General features: G+C 34.6%; 1 protein-coding gene across 1 annotated transcript in view; it reads right to left on the bottom strand.

Annotated features, from left to right (window-relative positions):
- Positions 1–26199, bottom strand: part of MNAT1 (MNAT1 component of CDK activating kinase) — a 232971-nt gene that overhangs the window by 138828 nt on the left and 67944 nt on the right. Inside the window, exons 4-6 of the mRNA XM_003831634.5 lie at positions 20411–20514; positions 16717–16857; positions 9988–10113 (exon numbers count right to left, since the gene is read on the bottom strand). Coding sequence (XP_003831682.1) covers positions 9988–10113; positions 16717–16857; positions 20411–20514 — 371 coding nt within the window. The remainder of the gene's footprint in view (positions 1–9987; positions 10114–16716; positions 16858–20410; positions 20515–26199) is intronic.

The following is a 26199-nucleotide window of genomic DNA, read 5'->3' as shown; positions in this document are numbered from 1 at the left end:
ACATAAGTGTTTCCCAAAGTTCCATGAGCCACTCCAGCAAATAACTGAACCACAGGAAGGGATCGTGGGAACCTTCAATTTATAGCCAGTTAGTCAACAGCACAGGTTACCACCTGGAGCTTTCGATTGATGTCTGAAGTTGGGAGCAGTTGTGTGGTACTGGGATCTTACCCAGTGGGGTTTGCACTAATTCCGGTTAGTGTCAGAATTGGGTTAAACTGTAGGAAATCCTATTGGTGTCTGCTGCAGAACTGGTTGGTGTGATACAGAAAAGAAAACGAAATAACAACCAAAAAAAAAAAAACACATTTTGGTGACCAAAAGTGTTCCGTGCTGAGTATGTGCAGCAGGGGAAAATGAGTTGTTTTTTTCCTACTATATAGGAGTCTATAGATAAAATAACTAGTAAAAACTACACGGTACAAAATTAACAGTTATAAGTCACAAACCCTACCTTCAATCACAATTTACTGGTCTATTATAGTTTTTATTTGTATCTATAACTATTTATACTTAGTATCTTTACAACGAGCCAGGCATCCTGAGAGTTTTATAAAATTACTTCACAAAATATTCAGGAACTCTATAATGTAGGCATAATCTCTTTTTTAAGAGTTGAGTAATTAAGGCTTAAAGAGGTAAAGTGATTTGCCCAAGACCAAACAATTAGTATATATAGTAGAGAAGCCACAATTCAAACTTCTAATAATATAATAAGGACGACCTGTTTTAAACAATTCTGAAATAACAAAATTCAAATTTACAGTTTTAATCATGAAGCTATTCATTTCATAAAAATTTTATTTAGGTCACATTAAAATACTCACCAAGGATTATCTTAAGTTTTAAGAACCTCCATTTTCTTTAAAATAGAATGGAATTAACCAAATTTCTATTTACTTACATGTAACTCTTCAGGGATATCCATGTGAAAATTAGAATATACTGCTAACTTTAGTGAAATAACATAACTGGAGACATTTAAAAGCTAAGAGAAAGTAATCACCTGATACTCACCTAGTTAATTATATGCCATAATAAGATCTGATAAGACTATTATTAATTTGATTTACATTTCAAAATACCTTTATAGATTGAAATTAATGCTATGTGCATATCACAAGACTTGAGAAAGGGCACATGACTTCTTTAGTTGTTATACTTTGATTTACTACCTAAGTGCAAATTATATATTAAAAATAGAATAAATTAATAACACTTGGTCAAGTTTTGTTTTTTGTTCTTTGGCAAAATGGTAAAGCACCTAAGCTGTCTGGCACAAACTTATGGCTTTATAGGACATAACTGACTGCTCAATGTAATTTTTATTTTCTTTTTCAGATACGAACGGGTATTAATTTTCTATAACTCACATATTTTATCAAGGTTAGATCTTCCAATGAGTTCAGAGGAATATGCAATGCTTGAAAGCAAACAGCTAAATACTATCTGTTGCACTCAGAAAAGGCAATTTATATCACAAATGAGTACTCTGCTCCCTTCTGGCTCACCCATAGATAATATTTTTTTAAACTCTTCAAACATCAGGGTTAAAATACTTAAAAAAGTTTTCCCCTTTATTAATGCATGGTATGTTTCTCCATACTACTCCCCAAACCAACCACAGACTATCAAAAGTACTTAAAAACAATTCTTTTGTTTTTAAGTACTTTTATCTTTTGACATCCATAGGTTATCTTTGTGATCCATAAAACAATTATCTTTTGACATAAAAACAATTATCTTTTGACATCCATAGGTTATCTTTGTGACTCATTTTATTTTCAGTTTGCAAACAAACAAAATAGAATGAAGAAGCACCAGATCCTCAGCCGTAGAATCTCATTCCTAATTTATGAGATGACCAATGTACCTTCGCTTGTTTCCAAAAGACTAAGATTTACTTGCATGGATATTTATTGACACAAATTATCTAGTAATGAATCAGGGAAAAAAAAAAAAACTTTGAGGTCTGTTCACTGGTTCAACTAAGAATGATGTAATGAAGAATAGTAATCATAACCATAAGCTAAGTAAAAATAATTAGAAGTATTTGTAAAATGATAAAGAAATAGAAGGCTGCATAATTATATTGACAGGATTTGAACCAAATAGATCAAAATAACTAACACCTGGCCAAGAAACAAAGTTGTAGCTCTCACTTTAAGAGTTCAAAAGCTATCACCACACGGAGGGCACAATAATCTATAAAATGAAGTTTCTGTCCAGGTGCGGTGGCTCATGCCTATAATCCCAGCACTTTGGGAGGCCGAGGCAGGTGGATCATGAGGTCAGGAATTCAAGACCAGCCTGGTCAGTATGGTGAAACCCCGTCTCTACTGAAAATACAAAAAAAAATTAGCCGGGCATGGTGGCATGCACCTGTAGTTCCAGCTAAGCAGGAGGCTGAGGCAGAAGAATCACTTGAACCCAGGAGGCAGAGGTGGCAGTGAGCCAAGATCACACCACTGCACTCCAGCCTGGGCGACAGAGTGAGACTCCATCTCAAAAAAAAAAAAAAGTTTCTCCTATTCATGCATAAAATAGTGATAAGTAGAACCTTCTTAAATTCTGAAGTCACAAATTACATTAATTTCTCTAAGACCCTATGCCTAACATTCCTCCACCCCCTGACAGTTTAATTCCTAGAAAATATACTTCAAATAATAAATCCAGCACAACCTTCATAATATTCCTAATCAAAATATGTTCACTGACTGACTGAACCCTACCTATGTGAATATATAATAATAAAATCCTCATTTCTTAGTCATTATTTTATGCCCATTTTGAACCCTTCAACTTTCTCTAGGTTTATTAAACAAATAAATTCAGTCTTTTCTGTCACATCTCAAAGGATCTATTTCCAGAAACCTTAATCATATTTATACATCCTTCCTTGGTTCCTCTCCAAGTTGAGCACATCCGACTTCATTTTGTGTTTTGACTTTTTTTAAGTAGAGCAGATCAGGAAAAGAAAGTTATTATGCTGACTCCTGCCCCTTAAATTACCTAGTTCATACAATCAGCCCACTATTAGAAACAAGAGTTCAAATCTTAGCTCTCAGAGGACACCTGAATCAGAATGTGTAAGTTTATTAATATTTTCATTAATTAAATGAGATGTAATAGAAAGAGAATGAGTTTCAGTGTCATCTTTTAAATGTGACCTAACCTCTCAAAGACTCAGTTTTCACATTTGTAAAAATAGGAATACCATCTATTTTATGAAGATACAAAAACAGAAAGTAATACTTATTATAAAAAAGAACTATCATAGGTCACAAATTCTTAAGTAATGTCTGTATTCTTGCATATCCAGCAGCCAGACTATGCTGGCTTATAGCAGGCATTCAACAAAATCAACCCCTGGGATATAGTTGCTTAATGTTACTTTTCATCCTTCATTCAGGATTGATTTTTCTAAAGACTATAAAAATACTTAACTTCATAAACATTTAGACTTTCATCTGTATTCTGTGTCAGTCTCCACATTCAGTAAAAAATTGACACTAATGAATTCACGTAAATACTATGCCATTCTAAATTTTACCTTTCCCTTGAACCAACTGTGATTTTTATTTCCAGTTTAGCCATTCTAGTGGGTATTTAGTGCTGTGTTGTGATTTTAATCTACATATTCTTTCACCAGTCACTAATGAGGCTGAGGATTGGCTATCCTATTTTTAGAAGTGCCTGTTCAAGACTCTAGATCACATATATGAGTTATTTATACCTTCTGGATCTAAGCCTTTTATTAGTTACATATGTTGTAAATAACTTTTGTCACTTTGTGGCTTGTTTTTTCCCCACTCTCTTAAGGATGTTTTTATTGTTTTACTTTTCTATTATCCATCTGGAATTGATCCAATGGGGTGGGGGTAAGTGATCCAATATTTTAACACACATTGAGAGTAATATAACTTAAGTATGTGACAGAATACTTATAACAATATTCAGCATTTGGTTCAAGGGCATTATAAAATAATTCATTTATATATCTAACTACGAAAAATAACAAACATTAATGGTAACATTATGGTTGCTAATTATTACTATTTACCACATGGCTAGCATACATTGGGCACCAGCTTTAGCATTTTATGTATAGATTTCAATATTCTAAACAATCATATGAAGTTAACATTTCTCATCTTCCCAAATAAGAAAACAAACTCAGAAGAGGAAAGCAATATCTTACCCATGGAAACATATCTAATAACGGTAAATCTGGGATTTAATCCCATTATGCCCATTTTCTTTCTTCTATACTTTATTGCCTCCTAATTCAAATACTTTGGTAGTTCCTTATTGAGTAGTATTTGTCTTTACATTATTTCAAGATGTGTTAATACTTCCAACATTTGAAAGTTTGAAACTGATCATGAATATCTGATATTATTTAAGTACCTACACAGCCACAATCACATAAAACTATGTTAAAATATGAAGCCTCTGCCCTCAAGATGTTTATAACCTAATAGCTAGTACACATATGACAAACAAGGTAGGCAATTTTAAAATTCGAAGAAAGTAGCTGGATGGGCAGTTGGGGAGAAAAATGAATAGATACATAAAAGGAAAAGAAAAATATTCATATATTACAAATCAAAGCTTGGCATTTTTATATTTATCACAATCTCCTAAGAATGGTGATTTATTATTTTTTTTTTGAGATGGAGTCTCACTCTGTTGCCCAGGCTGGAGTGCTGTGGCTTGATCTCAGCTTACTGCAACCTCTGCTGCCCTGGTTCAAGCGATTCTTCTGCCTCAGCCTCCCAAGTAGCTGGAATTACAGGTTCCTGCCACCGTGCCCGGCTAATTTTTGTATTTTTAGTACAGACAGGGTTTCACCATCTTGGCCACACTGGTCTTCAACTCCTGATCTCGTGATCCACCCGCCTCACCCTCCCAAAGTGCTGGGATTACAGGCATGAGCCACCGCGCCCAGCCTTGTTTTTGTTTTTGTTTTGAAATGGAGTGTCACTTTGTTGCCCAGGCTAGGGTGCAGTGGCACAATCTCAGCTCACTGCAACCTCTGCCGCCCTAGTTCAAGCAATTCTCCTGCCTCAGTCTCCCAAGTAGCTGGGATTACAAGCGCCTGCCACCAAGCCTGGCTAATTTTTGTATTTTTAGTAGAGATGGGGTTTTGCCATGTTGCCCAGGCTGGTCTCAAACTCCTGACCTCAGGTGATCCGCCCACCTCAGCCTCCCAAAGTGCTGGGATTATAGGCGTGAGCCACCATGCCCAGCCCACAAGTACAGTGATTTCTTAGATATAAAAGGTAATGATGCAAGAAAGAAAATTAAAGGTAATAGAAGTCTTAAATACCACTCAGAGAAAGACATTCAGAAGAACATAAAGGCAATGTAAAGATAGAAATTTTTTTTCCTCTCCAAATCTATATGCCTTGCAGCAGAATGTTAAACATTATTACAAACAAACTCAGGGTAAGATACCCCTTCAGGCAAAAAGAAAATCTGTGCAACACATTCCCCCTCCCCAGTCCCCACTCAAAAGTAATCAGATAAACAGAGAGCACTGCTGCTAACAAGCTCTCACAGAATTCAGGGATAGCTAAAGGGAGAGTACTCCAAGTAGTGAGTTTTCAGTTTTAGAATTTGATCCCTTCGTCAGTCTTCAAGGTTGTTGACCTTAAAGCCAGGGTGTAAGACCCACCTCTTCATCCAATACTTTAAAAGGCAGAGTAGAGGGAGGTTTATTAAATTTGCTCCAAGATGAGCTGAGATTGAAACTTCTTTCATCATTAAAAGTGTGCTCCTCAGCCGGGCACAGTGTAATCCCAACACTCTGGGAGGCCAAGGCAGGCAAGTGGCTTGAGCTCAGGAGTTCCAGACCAGCCTGGGCAACATGGTGAAACCCCATTGCTACCAAAATTACAAAAAATAGCCGGGTGTGGTGGCACACACCTGTAGTCCCAGCTACTGGGGAGGATGAGGTGGGAGAATCGCTTGAGCCCAGGGGGCAGAGGTTGCAGTGAGTCCAGATTGTGTCACTGCACTCCAGCCTGGTCGATAGACCAAGACTCTGTCTCAAAAACAAAATAAAAAATAAAGTAGGCTCCTGCCTGAGCACACTGGCTCACACCTGTAATCCTAGCACTTTCGAAGGCTGAGGCGTTCCAAGATTGCTTGAGACCAGGAATTCAAGACCAGCCTGGCCAACATAACTATACCCTGCCTCCTCTACAAAAAAAAAAAAAAAAAAAATTCTTAAAAACTAGCCCAGAGTGGTGGTGTGAGCCTGTAAACCCAGTTACTTGGGAGGCTGCAATAGGAGGATGGCTTGAGCCCAGAAGTAGGCTACTGTGAGCTAGGATCTCACCACTGCACTCCAGCTTGAAGTAACAGAACAAGATCCTGTCTCTAAAAATAAATTTAAAATGAATAAATAATTTAAAAAGTATGCTGCTGAAGCAACTTTGCCACAATGGATATATTTCCTAATCTCCTCAAGGAAATACATTGCAGAGTATTTTGTTCATATCATGTTCAGGTTAGCAGATTTATTAATCAGTGATCTTCAAAAACTTTTACATCTCGCCATTCCAATTCATTTCATTTTTAAATAAATAGAACATTACGAAACACAGAAAGACCACCAGCAACTATTCTGTCTAGGTGAAAAAAGGTTGTAGATCTGATGCTGCCTCTCTTTAGGCAAAGAAAAGCACTAAGACTATCTAAGAGGGCTAGCCAGGTTATATAAATTTCAAAACGTACCACAGGTAAAAATTAAAAGATAAGAACACAGAAGAAGAGAAATACATAATCTGTAATTCTCATTGGTAATGGAATGTAAAAATGTGATAGAGTGATGGAAATTTAGATATATCTATAAAAACAATTTTTTTATTTTGGCTGTACATTGCATCAAATTCTTCTTGACCCAAATGTGAATCTCCCAATGGCAAAGCAAAATGCTCTGAAGTTAAGAAAAATGAGAATAATTTATTCAAAAAATTTTTTTGAATAATTACATAGTACAATATTTAGTCCCCACAAGAACACATAAAGTTATGTCACAGAACACATTGTGTCCTTAAGGAAGCTCATCTAAAATGAGACCGGCATGGAAAATAGCCAATTGTAATACAAGGCAGGAGCTACAATATATAATAAAAGTACATATAAAATGTTAGGGGAAGCATCAGAATATGCAATTAAATTCCACACAAAAGAGGGTTCATGAAAATCACACTTGATCGATGCATAAATTATAAGTAAAGTTTTCATAAGCAGTTAAGTATATTCCAAACAGAGTAAACACCATAAAGTCACAGAAACTTGAAAGTACTTCAGGATCTTCATTCTATTAAATGTGAGCCTAATATGTAAGATTCAGTCATTCATTTAAAAATATTTAATGAAGGTCCACAGTGAACATTCATTAAATAGGTACTAGAGACAAACATCATTCTAGGTATACAGAATTTATATTCCAGTGGTAAAGATAAACATTAAACAGTGTACCCATAAGACACTTTCTGATAGTGATATATGTTATAAAGGGTTAAAAAGCATAACATGGGCCAGGCGTGGTAGCCCATGCCTGTAATCCTAACACTTCTGGAGGCCAAGGCAGGAGGATCACTTGAGCTCAGGAGTTTGAGGCCAGCCTGGGCAACATAGTGAGACCCTGTCTCTATATTAAAATTTTAAAAAGCATAACATAATGTGGATGGGGGCAGGAGAAAGATACTTTAGATAGAATAGTCAAACGGTCAGTGTGAATTGAGCATAAGGAGCAAGGCAGAGTAGGGAAAGTATTCTCTTAACAGTATCTTTTGTCTGTTTCTAGAAAATGCTGTTTCTTACCTTAGGACTTCTTTACTGCTCTTTTCTCTGCCTGTATTTTTGCATGGCTAACTCCATTTTACCATTGACTTCTTAGTACAAATGTCACTTTGTCAGAGGTGAGAAAGTAGATAATATTCTGAATTTTATATTCTAAGTGTACTGGGAAGACATAGGAAGATAGTAAGCAAGGAAGTGATGAGCTGATTTTTTTAATATTGTTTATTTACCATCATTCATTTATTTAGGAAACCACCCAAAGGCTTATAGACTAGATTATGGGGTACACAGATGAATAGAGACACCAGGTGGAATGTTACTGTGATAGTCCAGTAAAGAAATGATGGCAATTATCCTAGGATGATAAGAGGTGGAGAGAAGTGGGTAAATTCAAGATAAATTTTAAAAGTAGAGCCAACTTAATACCAAAGTATCTAGATTTTCAAATTCTATAGTCAGCAACTGAAAAAAAAAAAAAAACAGTTGCAAAAGACTTAAGATGAGTTCTTGTATCTTCTACTTAGACTGTAAGCCAGATCTTATTTTAATATTATATATACTATAAAAGGAAGAGAACTAGAAAATAGGAGCAGCTGCTACACATTTGCTAAAGTGGAAGCAACAGTAAAATTAAATATGACTTTATCCATTGGGGTCAAAGGAAAGAAACGGCCCTTTGCCTCTTAAAATTAGAGTATTATCTCTAATTTAAAATATACTTTGATAATGTTTTGAGGCATTCGTTCTTGCATACTCATCATGCTCAATTTACAATAGGGGATATATTCCTGAGGCTTGTAGCTACATTGTGTCATCTGAATACTAGACTTTATTCTTGAAAATTACTGAGTTTACTGGTCTTTTACCAGTAAACTCCCACCACTTCAATATTGCATGTCATTAACACTGACTTTGAAATGCAGGCATACAATGATAAAAGCCAAACAAAGATTCTGCAACCTCCATCATCTTGAATTTTAAAACTATGTATAAAAATGAATTTTATGTATATAAAAACTTGGTAAAGATTAAGGAATTAGTATAGCCATTTGTGTTATCAACTCGTTATTATCAATAAAAACTAACCTCAATTATTGAGAGCTTACAATAAGCCAAGTACTATACCGTGTACTTTGTTCACATTATTTCCCAACACGTTTATGAGATCAGTATTATCATCACCATTCCACAGATGGGAAAAAAAGGCTTATTGGAAAGGCAAAGTAATTTGTTCATGTCAAGCAGCTGGACAAATGGGTTGTTGAGAGTTGAACTCAGGTCTGTTTGGATTCAAAGTCCAAATCCATAACCATGACTTTGTAGTGCTGCCACAACTTTTTTAAAACCAGTTTTTAATTGATACAGAGTAGTTGCATATATTTTGTGGTAGTTTTGATACCTGTATGCATACAATATGTAATAACCAAAACAGGGTAATTGAGATATCCATCACCTCAAGCATTTATCTTTTCTAACCACATTTTATACTACTCTAATGAGACTATTTTAAAAGATAATTAGGAATTTGAATGCTACATATTTAGAGGGGCTACATCTCAAACATCTAAATATTAAACACATGTTAAAGTTAATATGCCAAAGTATATATTTTCTAAACAAAAAAAAAAACCTGTAAAAGTATACAAAAACATCATTGGCTTATAAAATCTTTCCCTTGAATGCTAAAATAAACAATAAAATATAACAATACAATATAAAATAAATTTTTTGAAACCCAAATTAATCTATTCATCAGTCTAGAAACTAAAAATGGCTTTCAGAGTTTTTAAAAATATGTATGTGAAGAAGACTGTTTAGAAGAAAACACTAATTGATACATTTGCTTTCCCATTTCATATCTGCAGATGGTAACTACTCTCCAAACAATATTTATAAATTTTTTTCTACACTACAAGCTTAAAAATGTAAGTAGAGTAAGAAAGTCATACAAACCCAATTCACATACAAAAAAATTGTGTTGTATACTCTGAAAATTATTTGTTTCACTTTCCTCATACTGCACCCATCCATATTTCCAGACACCTAAAACTAGATCAGACACTGTTCTTAAACATCTGAACATTTCGGTTTACTACAGAAATCGTGTAAAATTATAAAGCATAATCCTTGAAAAAATATCTTTCAAACAAGCAATTAAAATAAGCTTACCATTTTGATGCCTGTGGAAAACGTCACTGGTTTTACAGGTTTGGGTTTCTCAAGTTGCATTTCTAATTGGGTAGATCTATCTTTATGCTGAGCCAAAAGCAGAGCAACAGGGAGATCAGAACTCTCCTGTAAGAATAGTTCAAGTTCAATAAGAAATGTAAAAAGGGAAAACTAAAAACAACAAGACTTTTATTTTAAATTATGTCTTTTCCATAAGCATTTCATGTCAAACTAAATATTCACATTATGGAGGACACTTTACAAAAAATATTAACATTCCATAATAAGAAAAGGCTGTTGTAGACTCATAAATCAAAATAACCTGCAAACAAGTATTTTTATAAAATCCACATTAAAAGTTCCTATTTCAACTAGCAAACCAACCACATTTATTAAAACGAAAAAAATAAGCTAATCACAAAAAGAGTAGAACAAGGTACTATAACTTAGATCAGATGTTTATCTAAGACGCATTCTTTTTACCAGTAAATTTAGACCAGTTTGAAATTGTTTCCCATTAGATTTCACCTGAGACTGTTTGGAAATGATCCTTGTTCTATTTTGCACAATGAAACTATTGTAAGTACAACCAAAAGTATATTTATTTTCTCCTTTACTAACTTACTTTTAAAATTTAAGTCTATGTTTTCTAACTGAAGTAACAAAATGACAGTTAAACATTTTAATATATTAATTCTAAGCACACAGACACATTTTAATACCATAAGAAAATTACTAATTTTTATATGTAGACTATTATTTATTCTGTTTAACAAGAAGTCCTCTTACATCTTTAAAGTGCTGTGGAGCTAAGGTCTAAACTAAATGATATCCAGACATTTTCCTTTCTGAGTTTTCAGTTAAATAAGAATCCAAAAACATATGCAGAAGGACGTACCAGGAGGAAGAAGAGATCTCTCTCTCTCTTTCCTACACACACAAACAAACACACACACACACAAACACACAAGCAGAGAGAGAGATTGAGAATTTTCTGTATCTATAAACAGAGATGAAGGTCAAATACATTTTTATCTCCTATACCAGGATAATGTGCTAAAACATATTGTTCAAAGAGGCTATAGATGTTAAAATAGTGACTACACAGAATTTGATCCTGAAGAAACTCTATTGTTAACATTTCACAGCACAAAGCAAACATACAGATTTTAATTTTCTTTCCAAATCTAGCAACTTAATAATTTTTTAGGCACAAATGTGGTTAATTAATAGACTTAAAGGAATTGGTTTAAGGTTACAGTATAGAAATAACTCAAATAAGCAACTTAATTCAATAGAATTGTCCTAGAATAAAGTTGCACATCAAGATTTTATAATAGAAGTGTTTTGCAAGAGCAATGTTACAAAGATTAAAACTTTTAATAGTAAATGGAAGAACACAAATTTTATTTATTTATAAGATGTAAACTTATTAAGGAGCAAAATCATTAAGACCTGGCTTTAACAATAATGAAGGAAAAGTGATGAAATATAGTACGAGGAGAATATACTAGAATACCTTTTATATTCTACACCAAAGCATTAGTAATGCATGAGTAACTGTATTGCTAAGATTCCTTGCAGCTATTCTAGATTTACATTAAGAATTTTATAATAAAATATAAAATTAAAGAACATTTTTAATGGGCTGTGACCAAAAAAATCTTTTAAAAGCTATTCTATCTTTTCACATGTAGAAACTAACAAAAGAAAAATAAATTTACTTAGCTAAAAAGTTAAAAGTATTGCTTTTCAATTTATACTCTAAATCAATTCAAGTGCTCTTCTTTAACTGGTATTTCCTTTAAAAAGCAAAAATTCTTCCATAAAAGCAATGTATTAACTTCAAAAAAAAAGTTGCTAGTCAAGACTTTAGCTTGTTTTAATCCTGGTTTCACATTCACATAAAAGGAACTGAATGTTAAAGTGTCTTGGTAAACAGCTGAAATCTAATAAAAACAAACATTCTAAGGATCTAAAACACTTTTGATACTGAAGCACAGAATTTAGTTCCAACCTACTTTATTCTATTTTAGCACTCAAATTTTGAAGCCTGGAAGCCTTACTAAGTGTTAAACTAGAATTAAGTAGGAGTTCCAACAACAAAAAATATTAATGGAGTAAAATAAACTATGTGAAACATGCATGCTCTGGGGAATATCTAACATGCAGATTTAGCCTTTCAAGTTATTTCATTCTTTGCATTACATTTTACCTTAAAAGGTTCCCTAACCTGTATTAATTGCCTGAAGGCACACTGTTTAATATTTAAAGAAATTTTAATAAGAACTGCCTGTAATACTCATTAAAAGCTTTATAATGACCATTTTTAAAAGATTATTTTAACTGACTTTAAGCAAGACATCTGGCAAACAATATTTCTAATAAAAATCACCTACTGCGTTTGACAACAATATTAGCCTATACAAAATTTAAGACATAAACTGAAGCGAATTTTCAAACAGGAATATAAAAAGATTTAATAAGCCAGGACCTGTTTAAAAATCTTTTTCCAAACTGTTTTTTAAAATTTAATTTACAGTTAGGATTAAATAAATGGACCTTTTAGCCAACATTACTGCAAATACTAAGCCATAAACATTAAGACCATAACATTAAAATCCCGTCACATACAGTATAATATAATGCAAATACTTTTTAAAAGGTTAAAAAGTGACTTTTGGCACAAAGACCAGAACCAAAAACAGGAGGAAAAAAATTCTAATAAGTAGTACTTGTGTAAATTAGGTCCAGAGATTAATTATAAGAATTAAGCTTCTAGACATATTTACAAATGCTATTGTTTTTTAAACAAAATCTCACACATGAACATATACAGAAAAAGAAATACGTTCTTTTACTTAATAAGGATTCAAGAGGATAAAAATAAATTTAATGAATTCATTAGTCATAAAAATTTAAAGTATTTTAACATTTATAACATTGTATAAAGACTGAAAAATAAACATAACAAAATCTTTAAAAATAAGTTTAAAAATGAAAACCAGAAATTCAAACTGCAGTGGTATTCTAAACCAATCTGTTTTAATTAATTGCACTAATGAATACAGTAAATTACTAAGAATTATTTAATCATCATGTTATATGATCTAAACAGTGAGGAAAGTATGTGCAGTAATGACTTGCAGGTGAAGAAAACAGGAAGTGGGAGAAAGAACTCACAAAAATCAATATTAACTCCAGATTACACACAATGTACAACAATGGTAGTTTCACATCTTGCTTCATGCCTCACTGAATCAAAGGGGAGCTTCATGCCAATAGCAGCTCAATGAGGCAGCAAAACAGTACTTTAAAGACTAAAAGAATATGCGGCTGGGCGCGGTGGCTCACACCAGTAACCCCAGCACTTTGGGAGGCCAAGGCGGGTGGATCACAAGGTCAGTAGTTCATGACCAGCCTGGCCAAGATGGTGAAACCCCATCTCTACCAAAAATACAAAAAAATTAGCTGGGCATGGTGGCAGGCACCTGTAATCCTAGCTACTCGGGAGGCTAAGGCAAAGAATTGCTTGAACCAGGGAGGCAGAGGTTGCAGTGAGCCAAGATCACGCCACTGCACTCCAGCTGGGGCACAGAGCAAGACTCCATCTCAAAAAAAAAAAGGGAAAAAGAATATGCAAGAATAATTGTTATGCAAAGCTGGCTAACCTCAAAATAAAATCTAAAAACTTTTTTTATTAGATGGAACATAAAATGTTAAAAGCATATTTTCTATCAAAGTTCTATATTTGGGATTAATTCAATTAATTGTATAGAAGAGAAGCATTATCCAAAAAAGAGCCTGTAACTCTTTGTATAAAATGATAAGGGGAAGAATCTTTCAATAAAACAATTATAATTAGTAACTATATACTAATAATTAGTAACATCAATTTACTAATTCATTTTTAAAGTTTTTAATTTCTCACCAAACAGCTACAAAAATATAAAATACAACATGTCATTTCACTGTTAAAGCCATACCTGCCACTTAATAGTTTCAAGAAAGAACTAATGAAAGTTGCTAGGGAAGGCGTCATTATTCTATTTAATATGCTGGTGTCCTCATTTTTAGAGCCAAATTCACATTCCAGTCATAGAAAATAGAGTTTTATGACAGTGTTTTCTATCTAAGCCTCATTAATGCCCTTACCCTTATTTTTCCTTTAGTTTCTCACCTCCTTATAATTTAAGTAATCTTGCTTTCTCTTTTTTTACTCCTGGTTAACTGACTTAAATGCTTTTTTGGCAAAAGCACAGTAGAAGAACACATATATACATATTTTCCCCAATCATAGGATAATAGCATTATCAACTAGACAAGAAAGTTAAGTGTATTAACACTGCACACACACACACACACACACACAAACACAAACACAAAAGCCTCAGGGAAATAAATTATATGAACATAAAGGGAAAGAGAAGAATGCAAAAAGACTTTCCTGGAGAGGAAGATTTTCTGGTTTGTGAAGTCATCAATATCATACAGGGTTATAAGTATCAAATAATATAGTAACAAATCCATGAAACACTTCATAAACCTTAGTTATTATTACTGTCATTATCTAACAAGGTTGACTACCTAGGAAGCTAATTGCTGGAAAACAATAATTTGCAAAAACCCCGCTATTTCTTTCAAGCAAAAATACACTATTTTTTTATGCAAAAATATAAAATATATTGTCACAAAGTAAACAGTCAATATAAACTTCAGCATGGAGCCAAAATGAGCTCATTATTAGAAAAATAGTATTAATCAGGAGAAAAGTGCTTCAGAAACAATGTATTTTAGTCAGTCAGCTTAAAGCCATATAAACAATCTATCAAGAATATACTGGCTCATCTCAGTTATAATGTCACTCTCTCATCTGAAAATAAAATGGATATTAAACAAAAATCTTTTTAAAAATATAGAAGTAAAATATACTAGAACCTCATTTTAACATCGTTCTTAGAGTTACACAAAGTAAGTAGTGCCATGTCCACAAACAATACTCTTATCTAGGAAATCACTTTAAATCCTTCATAGTAGTTGGCATGATAAATAAATAGGCATAAGGGTAAGACAAACTACAATATGAAAATGAAAGTCATTTTCATAATTCTTATCACTAAACTCACATTGGGATAGAGACTGAGTATCCCAAATGAATTTATATTATGCCAAATTCTAGAAAAACATAGTTTTCCCCAGTACATACTGTGTGGACTAAAGATGGCCATCACACTCCCATTAGGAGGTGAGATCTATATCCATTCCCTTTGTAACTGAGTGGGCTCTTTTACTAATATGGTGGAATCAGTGCTGTGCCAGTTTCCTAGCCCAAGCCCTAAAATGTTAGCATCTTCTACCTCCTTATTCTTGGAATATTCTCTCTTGTAACCCTGAGCCAACATGTGAGAAGTACAATCACACTGTTACAGAAATTGATGGAGTTTCTGATGTAGTCAGCCCCTTCACTAGATTCACGGTAAGGACTCCCCTCTACTAGACCCACTGCACTCAACCCTATGTGGGAGGGAGCACGTGGGTGAGTCAGCGCAGATCTAGCCAGCTGCTCCAAGCACCAATACAGGAACAAGTTTTGCATGGGGCCCGCAGTCAGACCAGGCACCAGCAAGCAAGTGCAGGACCCAGCCATCCGCCCCAGGCACGGACACAGAAACAAACTCTATGTGGGGCCCACAGCCAGACCAGGCATGTTGCCTCAAGGGGAACATGGCAGTGCCCAGGTGAGGGGGCCCACAACCCCAAAGCCCCAGGGGAAGTGTTACAGTGCTCCTTTAGTTCTGCCATCAGACAGCAGTGTGTTGGCAGCTCAGTTGGCTTCTGGCCTTGTCGCCTAGGGCAGCTGCTCTCCACCAGGAAGGGCAAAGTGCCAGTGTGACAGCCTTTCTGGGTACCCACACTTGGTGGGTCCCAAGCTCTTGTCTGGCATCCAAGAAGAATGAGGTCACAGGGATGGTTAAAAGATGGCGAAGGCGATAATTTTATTGAGTGATGAAAACAGCTCTTAGCAGAGAGGGGAGCTGGAGAGGGGACAGGAAGAGCAAGTCGTCTTCCCCGAAGTCAGGTTGTCTCTTCCTCTACTTACTGAGTCTGGGGTCTTTATAGGCACAGGATGAGGAGAATGTGCTGAATTAGCTTATGAGTAAGCAAAAAAGGTTGAAGTGAAGACACTACTCAAAGATGGGCATGAGAGTGTAGAAAACCAATTAGGAAAGGGTAGATATACATAAAATAGGTGAAGCGTGGGGATCAATCAGAGGAAAGCACACCAAACAGGAGGACAAGTTCTCAATCTGGTCCAAGGATTTAACTTGTAGCTTGGCTTTCAGGCTTTAAACTGTCTTCAACATGGAGATGGGGTTTCTCTGGGTACCCGTCCCTGTCTGCCTAGGCATTTGGCTGCCTCCTGTCGCTATCAAAACCACATGGAGAGGTGTCCTGAGAATACATTAGGGAAGCAGAAAAGCCCCAACGAACCACTTAAATTCCTAACCCACAGAATTGTGAGCATAAAAACATATTGTTCAGTGTGGATGGAGGGCAACCTCTTATTCAGCAATAAATACACTGATATCAATACATAACCAACAAAACTAAAGGTGAACCAGATTACAAACACTGTGGAAAAGCCCTTTAAATGCCATCATCCAGCCTACTAGGAAAGGTAAATCCTGAAGAATGTTTTTTACAATCACAATTAGCATTAATACATACCAGCTCATCTAAAAAAGCCTGCTTATTCTTCCTTTTTAGAATCTGCTGCAGTTGTTCTTCTTTTTGTATAAATAATCTTCTTTGTTCATTTTCCTGTCGTTCCACTTCTAAAGCTTCTTCCAGTTCTTCCTGTTCTCGAGTCTAAAACAAAAATTTATATATGACGTGGAATAAATTTAAGAGCCAAGAGCAATCATATACCACACTCTAATACTTTCTTTATTGGAAGCATAAAACACACTAGTCACTTATTATTTAATAATGTAGCAATTCCATATTGAAGGAAATAGAATTTACTTTATTTCATGTAGACACGTTACTATTAAAGAAAACAACTATTCTGTTATACCATACTAGTGGAATTTTGCTATACTAAGGCCACTGGGAACATATTAAGGGAATTTGAGGGATGAGTTTAGAAAGGTGACTAGAGGCAGTAAGGTATACATAAAGATCAATTGGGTTCAAGACTGACAATAGGAGGACTAGTTAGAAGTATATTCAAATAACCCAGATAAGAAATAAGAGCCCTACGCAGCGGCTCACACCTGTAATCCCAGCACTTTGGGAGGCCACGGCGGGTGGATCACAAGGTCAGGAGTTCGAGACCAGCTTGGCCAACATGGTGAAACCCTGTCTCTACTAAAGATACAAAAAATTAGTCAGGCATGGCGGCACATGCCTGTAATCCCAGCTACTCGGGAGGCTGAGGCAGGAGAATCGCTTGAACCCAAGAGATGAAGGTTGCAGTGAGCCAAGTTCACACCATTGCACTCCAGCCTGGGCAACAGGGCGAGATTCCATCTCAAAAAAAAAAAAAAAAAAGAAAGAATAGAAATAAGAGCCCTAAATAAAGTAATAATCTAATTAGAGTGGGGATGAGGCTTAAAAATGATAAGGAGTGATCATCAACAGAATATAAAGACTGACCAAATATGGACTGAACACTTGGATGAATGCTGGCACCATTCACTGAAACAAAGAGCATAATAAGAGACAAAATAGACTTTAATTAAAAAACTGTCAAAAGAGACAAAGAACATTATATAATGATAAAAGGATCAACATATAGAAAGATATAACAATTATAAACAACTAAATATGTAAAGCAAACATTGACAACTGAAGGGAGAAATAGACAGCAATATAGTAACAGTAGGAGACTTAACTCACATTCAGTAATGGATGGAACTTTCAGAAAGAAGATCAATAAGGAAATAGGAGTTTTAAACAACTTTATAATTCTGTATATTTCTGTTATAACAACTAACAGAAATATACAGAACATTCTACTCAACAGCAGCGGAATACATGATCTTCCCAAGCACACAAAGAACTTTCTACAGGATAGGTCACAAGTTAGGTCACAAAACAAGTCTTAACAAATTTAAGAAGACTGAAATCATACCAAGTATCTTTCCTGACCACAATGGAACAAAACCAGGAATCAATAGCAGAAGGAAAACTGGAAAATTCACAAATATGCACATATGTGAAAATTAAACAATACACTCAAATAATCATTGGGTCAAAGAAGAAATCAGAAAGGAAATTAGAAAATACCTCAGGACAAACACAAACAAAAACATAGCATACCAAAACCTGAGGGATACAGAAAAAGCAGTACTAAGAAGGAAGTTTCTTGTGATAAACACCTACTTTAAAAGAGAAGAAAGATCTCAAATAACAACCTGGCTTTACATCTCAAGGAGCTAGAAATTTAATAACAACCTGAGCTCAAAGTAAGCAGAACAAAGGATTAAAATAAATAACAAAGATTAGAGCAAAAATAAATGAAATAGAAAACAGAAAAAGAACAGAAAAAATCAACAAAATTAAGTTTTTTCAAAATATAAAATTGACAAACTCTTTGCAAGACTATGAAAGAGAGAGAAGACTCAAAATCAAAAATGAAAGAGGGGACATTACAACTGATGCCACAGAAATAAAAGGATCATAAGAGACTACTAAGAACAATTATACACCAACACTTAATTATATTACGCTTCAGTTAATCTAGAAGAAATGGACAAATTCCTAGAAACATACAACCTACCAAGACCAAATTATGAAGAAACAGGAAATCTGAAAAGACCTAGAACTAGTATGGACACTGAATCAGTAATCACACATCCTAACAGAGAAAAAGCTGCAGTGGTGAATTCTGCCAAACATTTAAAGAAGAATTAATATCAATCCTTCTCAAACCTTTCTAAAAAACTGAAGAGGGAGACACTTCCAAACTCATTTTATGAAGCCAGCATTATTACCCTGATACTAAAACCAGACAAAGGTACCACAAGGAAAGAAAACTGTGAGCCAATATCCCTGATGAACAAAAATGCAAAAATTCTCAACAAAATACTTATAAACTGAATCCAACTGCACATTAAAAGGATCATACAACATAACCAAGCAGGAATTATCCTTGGGATGGAAAGATGGTTTGACATACAAAATCAATTAATATACATTAACAAAATAAAGAATTAAAATCACATAATCATATCAATACATGCAGGAAAAGGCTTTGATAAAATGTAACGCCCTTTCATGATAAAAGTGGTGGCTCACATCTGTAATCCCAACACCTGGGGTTAATGAAACATTTTACCTACGCATACCTATTTTGCATGTATCTTCTGATGTTCCCAGAGAAGGTTACTAGGCAAAGAGAGTAACATTAATGACATACTGATGCTCTCAGAAATAAGATACTTTTAAAAGAAAGCTAGGCTAGCTATGAATGGAATGAAAATGTAGTATCAATTCATTGAGAGTTTTACAGCAGGAAAGAAATGCTGATATTAAGTACTATAAGACTATAAGGAGGAAGTCTCTTCTAAATACAAAATGAAAATATAAGCTATGTGATCCAAATATACTTGTATCCTTTTCACTGATTATTACAAAATCCTGATAAAGTATCTCAAACGTAATTACCTCTGCTTTCCCCTACAACTAGAAAGCCAAACTGTACTATAGAAATGATAGCTAAAGTGTATAGACAATTGCTCCTTTGCATGCATACAATTCTTTTTTCTTTATAGAATACATTCTAATACATATAATAATAATGACTCCTGAGATATTTTCAAAACAAACTTCAACATGAGATCAACTAAAACAAACCAAAATCATATTTATATCTAGCAATGTTACTCTTTTGGTAAAACAAAAAAGGTAACTAATTGAGAAACCAAAGTTAACCTTAGTTTACAAATGTGTTCCTCTGATCTAATCATGAATTCATTTTAGTTTCTAATAAATAGTGTTTTTGTTTTATCTCCCTCTTGGTAGCTCCATCACCGTCTGTCTGGGTTTTCTCTCTCCTTTAGAGAAATTAATGTCCAAGGATAAAAATGAGCCTCCAGTGTTTTGTGACCACTGTCCAAATGCTCACTTACCAGAAGATTATACGGGCAGATAAAACTAGCGTTAACAATCACCTATCTTACGGATCCACTTCCTTAAGAAAGCACAGTCTAACATAATGCTGTCAAAGTGGTTTTTGCTACAGTAATGTGTGCCTGCCTACCTACATACCTATACAGCATATATTCATATTTCTGGTCTAAATTTCAGCTAAATTTTCTATAAATGTAACTGGTTTAAAGGAAGATGGCTTTTTAAAGTATCATGTGGAAACATTTGTTTCTAAGACAAAAGAAGAAGAAAATACTTAGCAACCGACCAGCTTTAATTTATTTTTCTGAATAACATCTTTGTTTTCCTTTTGGTATATCTCCATTTTCTTTTTGGTGTTGTCCAAATCCACATTGTTGGTCAAGTTGAAAACTGCATTAGAAAGGAAACAATGACATGAAAAATATTTTTAATATAAATCTTGAGTAGACAATAAAAAACAAATACCACAGTGACTCATTTGTTAGGTTGTCATTCTTTATAGCTCTATTTGTGACCTTTTAATCAGCTACCTATTTTAGAGACTAGCTCTAGTTACGGCAAACATGTTTTCCAAGCCAAACACAAGGACAGACTGTCTGACTCGCACAAAATACCTAAATGTCAGGATCACTCCAGAAAACCTAAGATATGTGCTTAGATCTGATTTTTATAGTCCCCTCTCTAGCTTTAAAAGCATAAAAAAATTGTTTACATTTTTTTAATATAAAGAGTAAGTCTGGAATCTACTACAAGAATCAGAATTTTAAAAAAAGAGTTAAAAAATCATATATTTTTATAATTTATATCAAACAAAAAACAGGTTTTATCCCCATTCCAATTGTCTCCAACATGAGTAGACACAGGCTTGAATTACTTCCCTTGTAGTCTAGCTCTAGAAACGTATGAAATAAAAGAGTTGGAACTTAAGAAGAAAAATAAAGGATAAACTGGCACCAAAACTTAAAGTAAAAGAATTTCTTAAGAGAACCACTGAGACATGTTTAGATACTACTAAATTTTCTGTAAATTAGAACTCTCTTTTTATAATTCCAACTCAAAATAATTTGAATTATGAATGCCATATTCCCTTCTAATTTTCCATATGTAAATCAAAGTTACTATAATACTCTGAACAATTAAAAAAAGACCTTCTTGCTATATATAAACTCCTATGGAGGAATCCGTATCAGTAAGACTCTCCTGTTCCATAATCCAATTCAAGCCTCCTTTAGCTTCCCTTGTAATCTTTCTACATCCATTATTAGCCCTTCCACCCCTTCTCCAATTACTTACCACTGCTTCCTGCTTCTTGCCCTACAAACAAGACGGATCTACCCTAAATAACTCTGCTCTATCCCTTGGGTTTCTACAGATTGCTTCCCCATCTCACTCTTTCCTTTAATAGCTTATAAGAGTTGAAAAGTAACACTGGAGGACCAACACAGAGTTGCTTGTTTTGTTGAGTAAAGCCATCAAACAGACTCAAATGACCAGTTTGATCTATAATTTCATTTTTTTCTTCTCAAAAGTCCAACTTATTTCAGAACATCAATTTATCATAATCACTGTTGAAAATCCAGGCTCATTTAGGTATAAAGGCAAAAGTCTATTCAGTTTTATCATACGCGATTTTAAATCTGGAAGAATTGAGAGAAAATGAGAAGCAATTATCCTCTAGCAACTTCTCCAGTTTTTTAACATAAAGTGGGAAAGAAAATAAGTCAGGGAATCTGGCTAGGATGCAATGTGGGACAATCTTCATAAATCACACTCTAGTCCTGACACAAAACAGTCAGAGGGAGGCTCCAGACAAGCAGCACTCTCAAAAAGGTACCTCTGATCCTTAGTTAAAATGGTGATTCCACTATCTTTACCAACCACTCACAATCTACCCCTTGTATTTAATAGGCCATCCTCTAAGCAACCAAATCCAATGATCTTTCACAACTCTCACCATCCTCAACATCTACCAGATCCAACCTCAGCCTCCCAAGTAGCTTGGATTACAGACATGCACCACCATGCCTGGCTAATTTTTGTATATTTCAGTAGAGACAGGGTTTCACCATGTTGGCCAGGCTGGTCTTGAACTCCTGGCCTCAAGTGATCCACCCGCGCTGGCCTCCCAAAGTGCTGGGATTACTGGCGTGAGCCACCATGCCCAGACATTAACCTAGGCTATCTGATTCCAAACCTGAACTTTTATCTACAATGCCTACAAAACTAGTTGTGTCATTTCTCTCAATGCCTGAAAACCACTGCTACCTAGCAGTCCTCTGCATTTGTATGCCCCTACACTTTCCCATTTCCATACCTGTGATTAAACTGTTCCCTACCCATAGGGCTCATCTCAGTACCAACCTCAACCCAGAACAACAGTGAATATCCACATATGACTCACCCTTCTATACCCATTTTAATGACCAGCTCCTCCTTATGAGACACTTTGCAGTTACAGTCTCTCCATCCCTGAATGCTTACAATACATTGTCTAATATCGCTCTGCTGGCATTTACCCACTTTCTACCCTGTATAATTATTTTCAATGTGCACATCTTGTTGACCTATTAGAATGTTCCTTGAGGGCAGTTTCTAGGTCTGATTCATCTTTATTATCACTTCCACTACTTCTAAGGCACTCCTATTAGAATGGCAAAACTCCAATGACAACATAAAATACTGGTGCAGATCTGGAGCAACAGGGACTCTCATTCCTTGCTGGTGGGAATGTGAAATGGTATAGCCACTTTGGAAGACAGCTTCCTAGTTTCTAACAAAACTAAACATACTCTATCATATAATCTGGCAATCAAGCACCTAGGTATTTATCCGAATGAATTGAAAACACATGTTCACACAAAAACCCACACATGAATGGTAACAGCAGCTTTATTAATCATTGCCAAAACTTGGAAGCAACCAAGACATCCTTCAGCAGATTTTAAAAAAATGTAATATTATTCAGCACTAAAAAGAAATCAGCTATAAAGCCAAGACACAGAGGAGCTTTAAATGCATATTGCTAAGTGAAAGAAGCCAATCTGAAAAGGTTACATACTGTATGATTCCAACTATATAACATTCTGGAAAAGTCAAAACTATAAAAACTAAAAAGAACAGTGTTTGTCAGGGGTTGGGGTAGGGAGGAATAAACACACAGAAAAACACAAAGGATTTTTAGGACAGTTAAAATGACTCTGTATGATATAATGGTAGATACACATTATTATACGTTTGTCAAAACTCATAGGGTATACAGCACCAAAAATGAATCCTAGTGTAAACTACAGACTTTGTGTGATAATGATATCTCAATGTAGGTTCATTGATTGTAACAATGTACCACTCTGGTGCAGGATGTTAATAGTGGGGGAGGCTGTGCACTGTGCACATGTAGAGGGAAGAGATATATAGGAACTCTCTATACTTTTTGCTCAATTTTGCTGTGAATCTAAAACTTCACTAAAAAAAAGTCTACTTTAAAAAAAAAAAAAGAAAAAACTTCTCATCTGGTAAGGGCTCAAGAAATACTTGTTGAATTATCATGAGAGAAAAAATAAACTAATACCCAACATTTATAATTACTTTTATAATTATAGATTTAATTAAAATAACCTTTATAATTACTGATTTGAACATGGCAAAGGAGGAAGGTTCAAAAGGACAGGACTAAATTATCTTGGTTTCTTATGGTATGAATCTACTGAAAAGTAAGCGGTCAAATTGATATCCCATGTAGAGCTCTACTAGTATGTTCAAAACAGTTTTAAAAACACTGTTTATTAGCAAACTAGACAGTTTACTACTGATTTTAACTTTTCCATTAAATAGAGCCCAGAAATAGGTAAACTTAAATCCTAAGTGAAATTAATCTGTTTTTATATAAACAATTTCTTTTATGCTTATCAAAAACTTTATGAGTTCTGGATCACTTGAGGCCAGGAGTTTGAGACCAGCCTGGTCAACATAATGAGGCCCCATCTCTACCAAAAAAATAAAATTAAAAACTTTTAAAATTAAATTAACCAAGTGTGGTGGTACACACCTGTAGTCCTAGCTACTTGGGAGGTAGAGGCAGGAGGATCATTTGAGCCCAGGAGTTTCAAGCTACAGCGAGCTATGATAGTACCACTGCACTTTAGCCTGGGAGACAGAGTGAGACCCTATCTCTAAAAAATAAATGAATAAATAAAAATTTAAAAAAGAAAACTTTATGAATTCCAAAAAAAGTAAAATAATTTGTTTCATATTTTAATTTAGAAGCAAAGGTAACAGCAATAATAAGTGCAAATCATAATCAGATAATACAAATCTCTTCCTTTAAAAAGTAAGAAAAGAACCATTAAAGTGAATTACTATTTTAAAAGTTTTCAGATGAAGCAGGTCTCATTCATACCCAATGAATCAGGTTGGTACAATAGCCGTGAAGAAAAAGGAATAGAAGCTAATTTGCTATAACAATCATTGGATCCTTTATCTGTTTACTGGTTTAGCTTAGATGTTGACCTGCCTTTAGTCAAGTATTAAAAGCAAACAAAAAGCCTATTGTATTTTCTGAAAGATTTAATGTTATTCACGTACAATTTTGAAGTCTTTTTGACATCCAGAATTTATAAAGCCCTTAGGACTTTCTCACCCTTTTAAGATAAGTATTCTCTGCACCAAAAGAACAATCTGTTTTGCACCAAAAGAATAATCTGTTCATTATGAAACTAAGAATAAACCTTTGAGATAATCCCTGGAGCCATAAGGAACAAGAATTTTATGTATAGATTGTCATAACCACAGAAAAGAGTCTATTGTTAATGCCATAAGAAAGTCCATCTTCATGTGTGCCCCTTCTATTGAAAATGTTTGATGCTATTATTAAAATTATAATGTTTTCATTTTTATATTCATATTCAAAAGATTCATAATGAAATTTATACAACAAAATTACTTCAATCTCCAATTTATGAATCCTCAAACACTGACCCTCTGAGGCACCCTAATAATTCTAGTTTTCTTACTCCAGATTTAAACGTTTATCTTCAACAGCACCCTTCTACCTATAAGATCGAGTTCAAATTTCTTTAATATACTTCAAAATATGGCCCCAAACTACTTTTTTTCTCTCATCTCTAATAATTCCATAGAACTCCATGTTCTAGACTCAGAAAGTAAGAAAATCCTATATTTACAATTTGGCTCCATTCTTTACTAGCAATGCAATCTTGGGCACAATACTTAAGCTCTCTGTGCCTCTTCTCCAGATGCAAAATAGGAATAAAAATGCCTGTCTCTTAGAGTTTCAAAAATTATGAGATAATGTGTGTACAGCTCAGTCTGGTACTTAGTAAATGTCCATTAAATTAACATTTTATACTTCTGATTAACACAAATAATACAGATATCACAGACATCTATCTTTAAAAATATGAATAAAACACAAAATAGAAAGCTATTGAAACAAGATTTTTAAAGGAAGTTTTGGCTGGGTGCGGTGGCTCACGCCTGTAATCCCAGCACTTTGGGAGGCGAAGGGGGGTGGATCACAAGGTCAGGAGTTCAAGATCAGCCTGGCCAAGATGGTGAAATCCCGTTTCTACTAAAAATACAAAAAAAAATTAGCCAGGCATGGTGGTGGGCGCCTGTAATCCCAGCTACTCGGGAGGCTGAGGCAGATAATTGCTTCAACCCGGGAGGCGGAGGATGCAGTGAGCCGAGATCGTGCCACTACACTCCAGCCTGGGCGACAGAGCTAAACTCCGTCTCAAAAAAAAAAAAAAAAAGTTTTATTTATATGATGACAAACAGAACAATGCCATACAACTAAGTGGTGGAGCCACACTCTAACAAAACTTAAAAGATCTAAAACTAAAGTTTTCACTTTATCTCTCATTTCTGCAAACGCTTCACCCAACAAAACAAAATAATAGAAAATACTGCCTATTCTCCCGGGTTTACCTGATTAACACCATACAACTGCATGGGGTCGGGTCATAATATTTGAATTTATCTTTGCCTACTCTAACACACTTCCTACATCAAATCAACCACTTGAATATTCTATGTCTAAAATATCCTCTTTATCTA

Source organism: Pan paniscus, chromosome 15 (genome assembly GCF_029289425.2).
Source record: "Pan paniscus chromosome 15, NHGRI_mPanPan1-v2.0_pri, whole genome shotgun sequence".
NCBI classification, from domain to species: Eukaryota; Metazoa; Chordata; class Mammalia; order Primates; family Hominidae; genus Pan; species Pan paniscus.
Note: the sequence above shows the minus strand (reverse complement) of the source record. Positions and strands in the feature narration are given on the sequence as shown.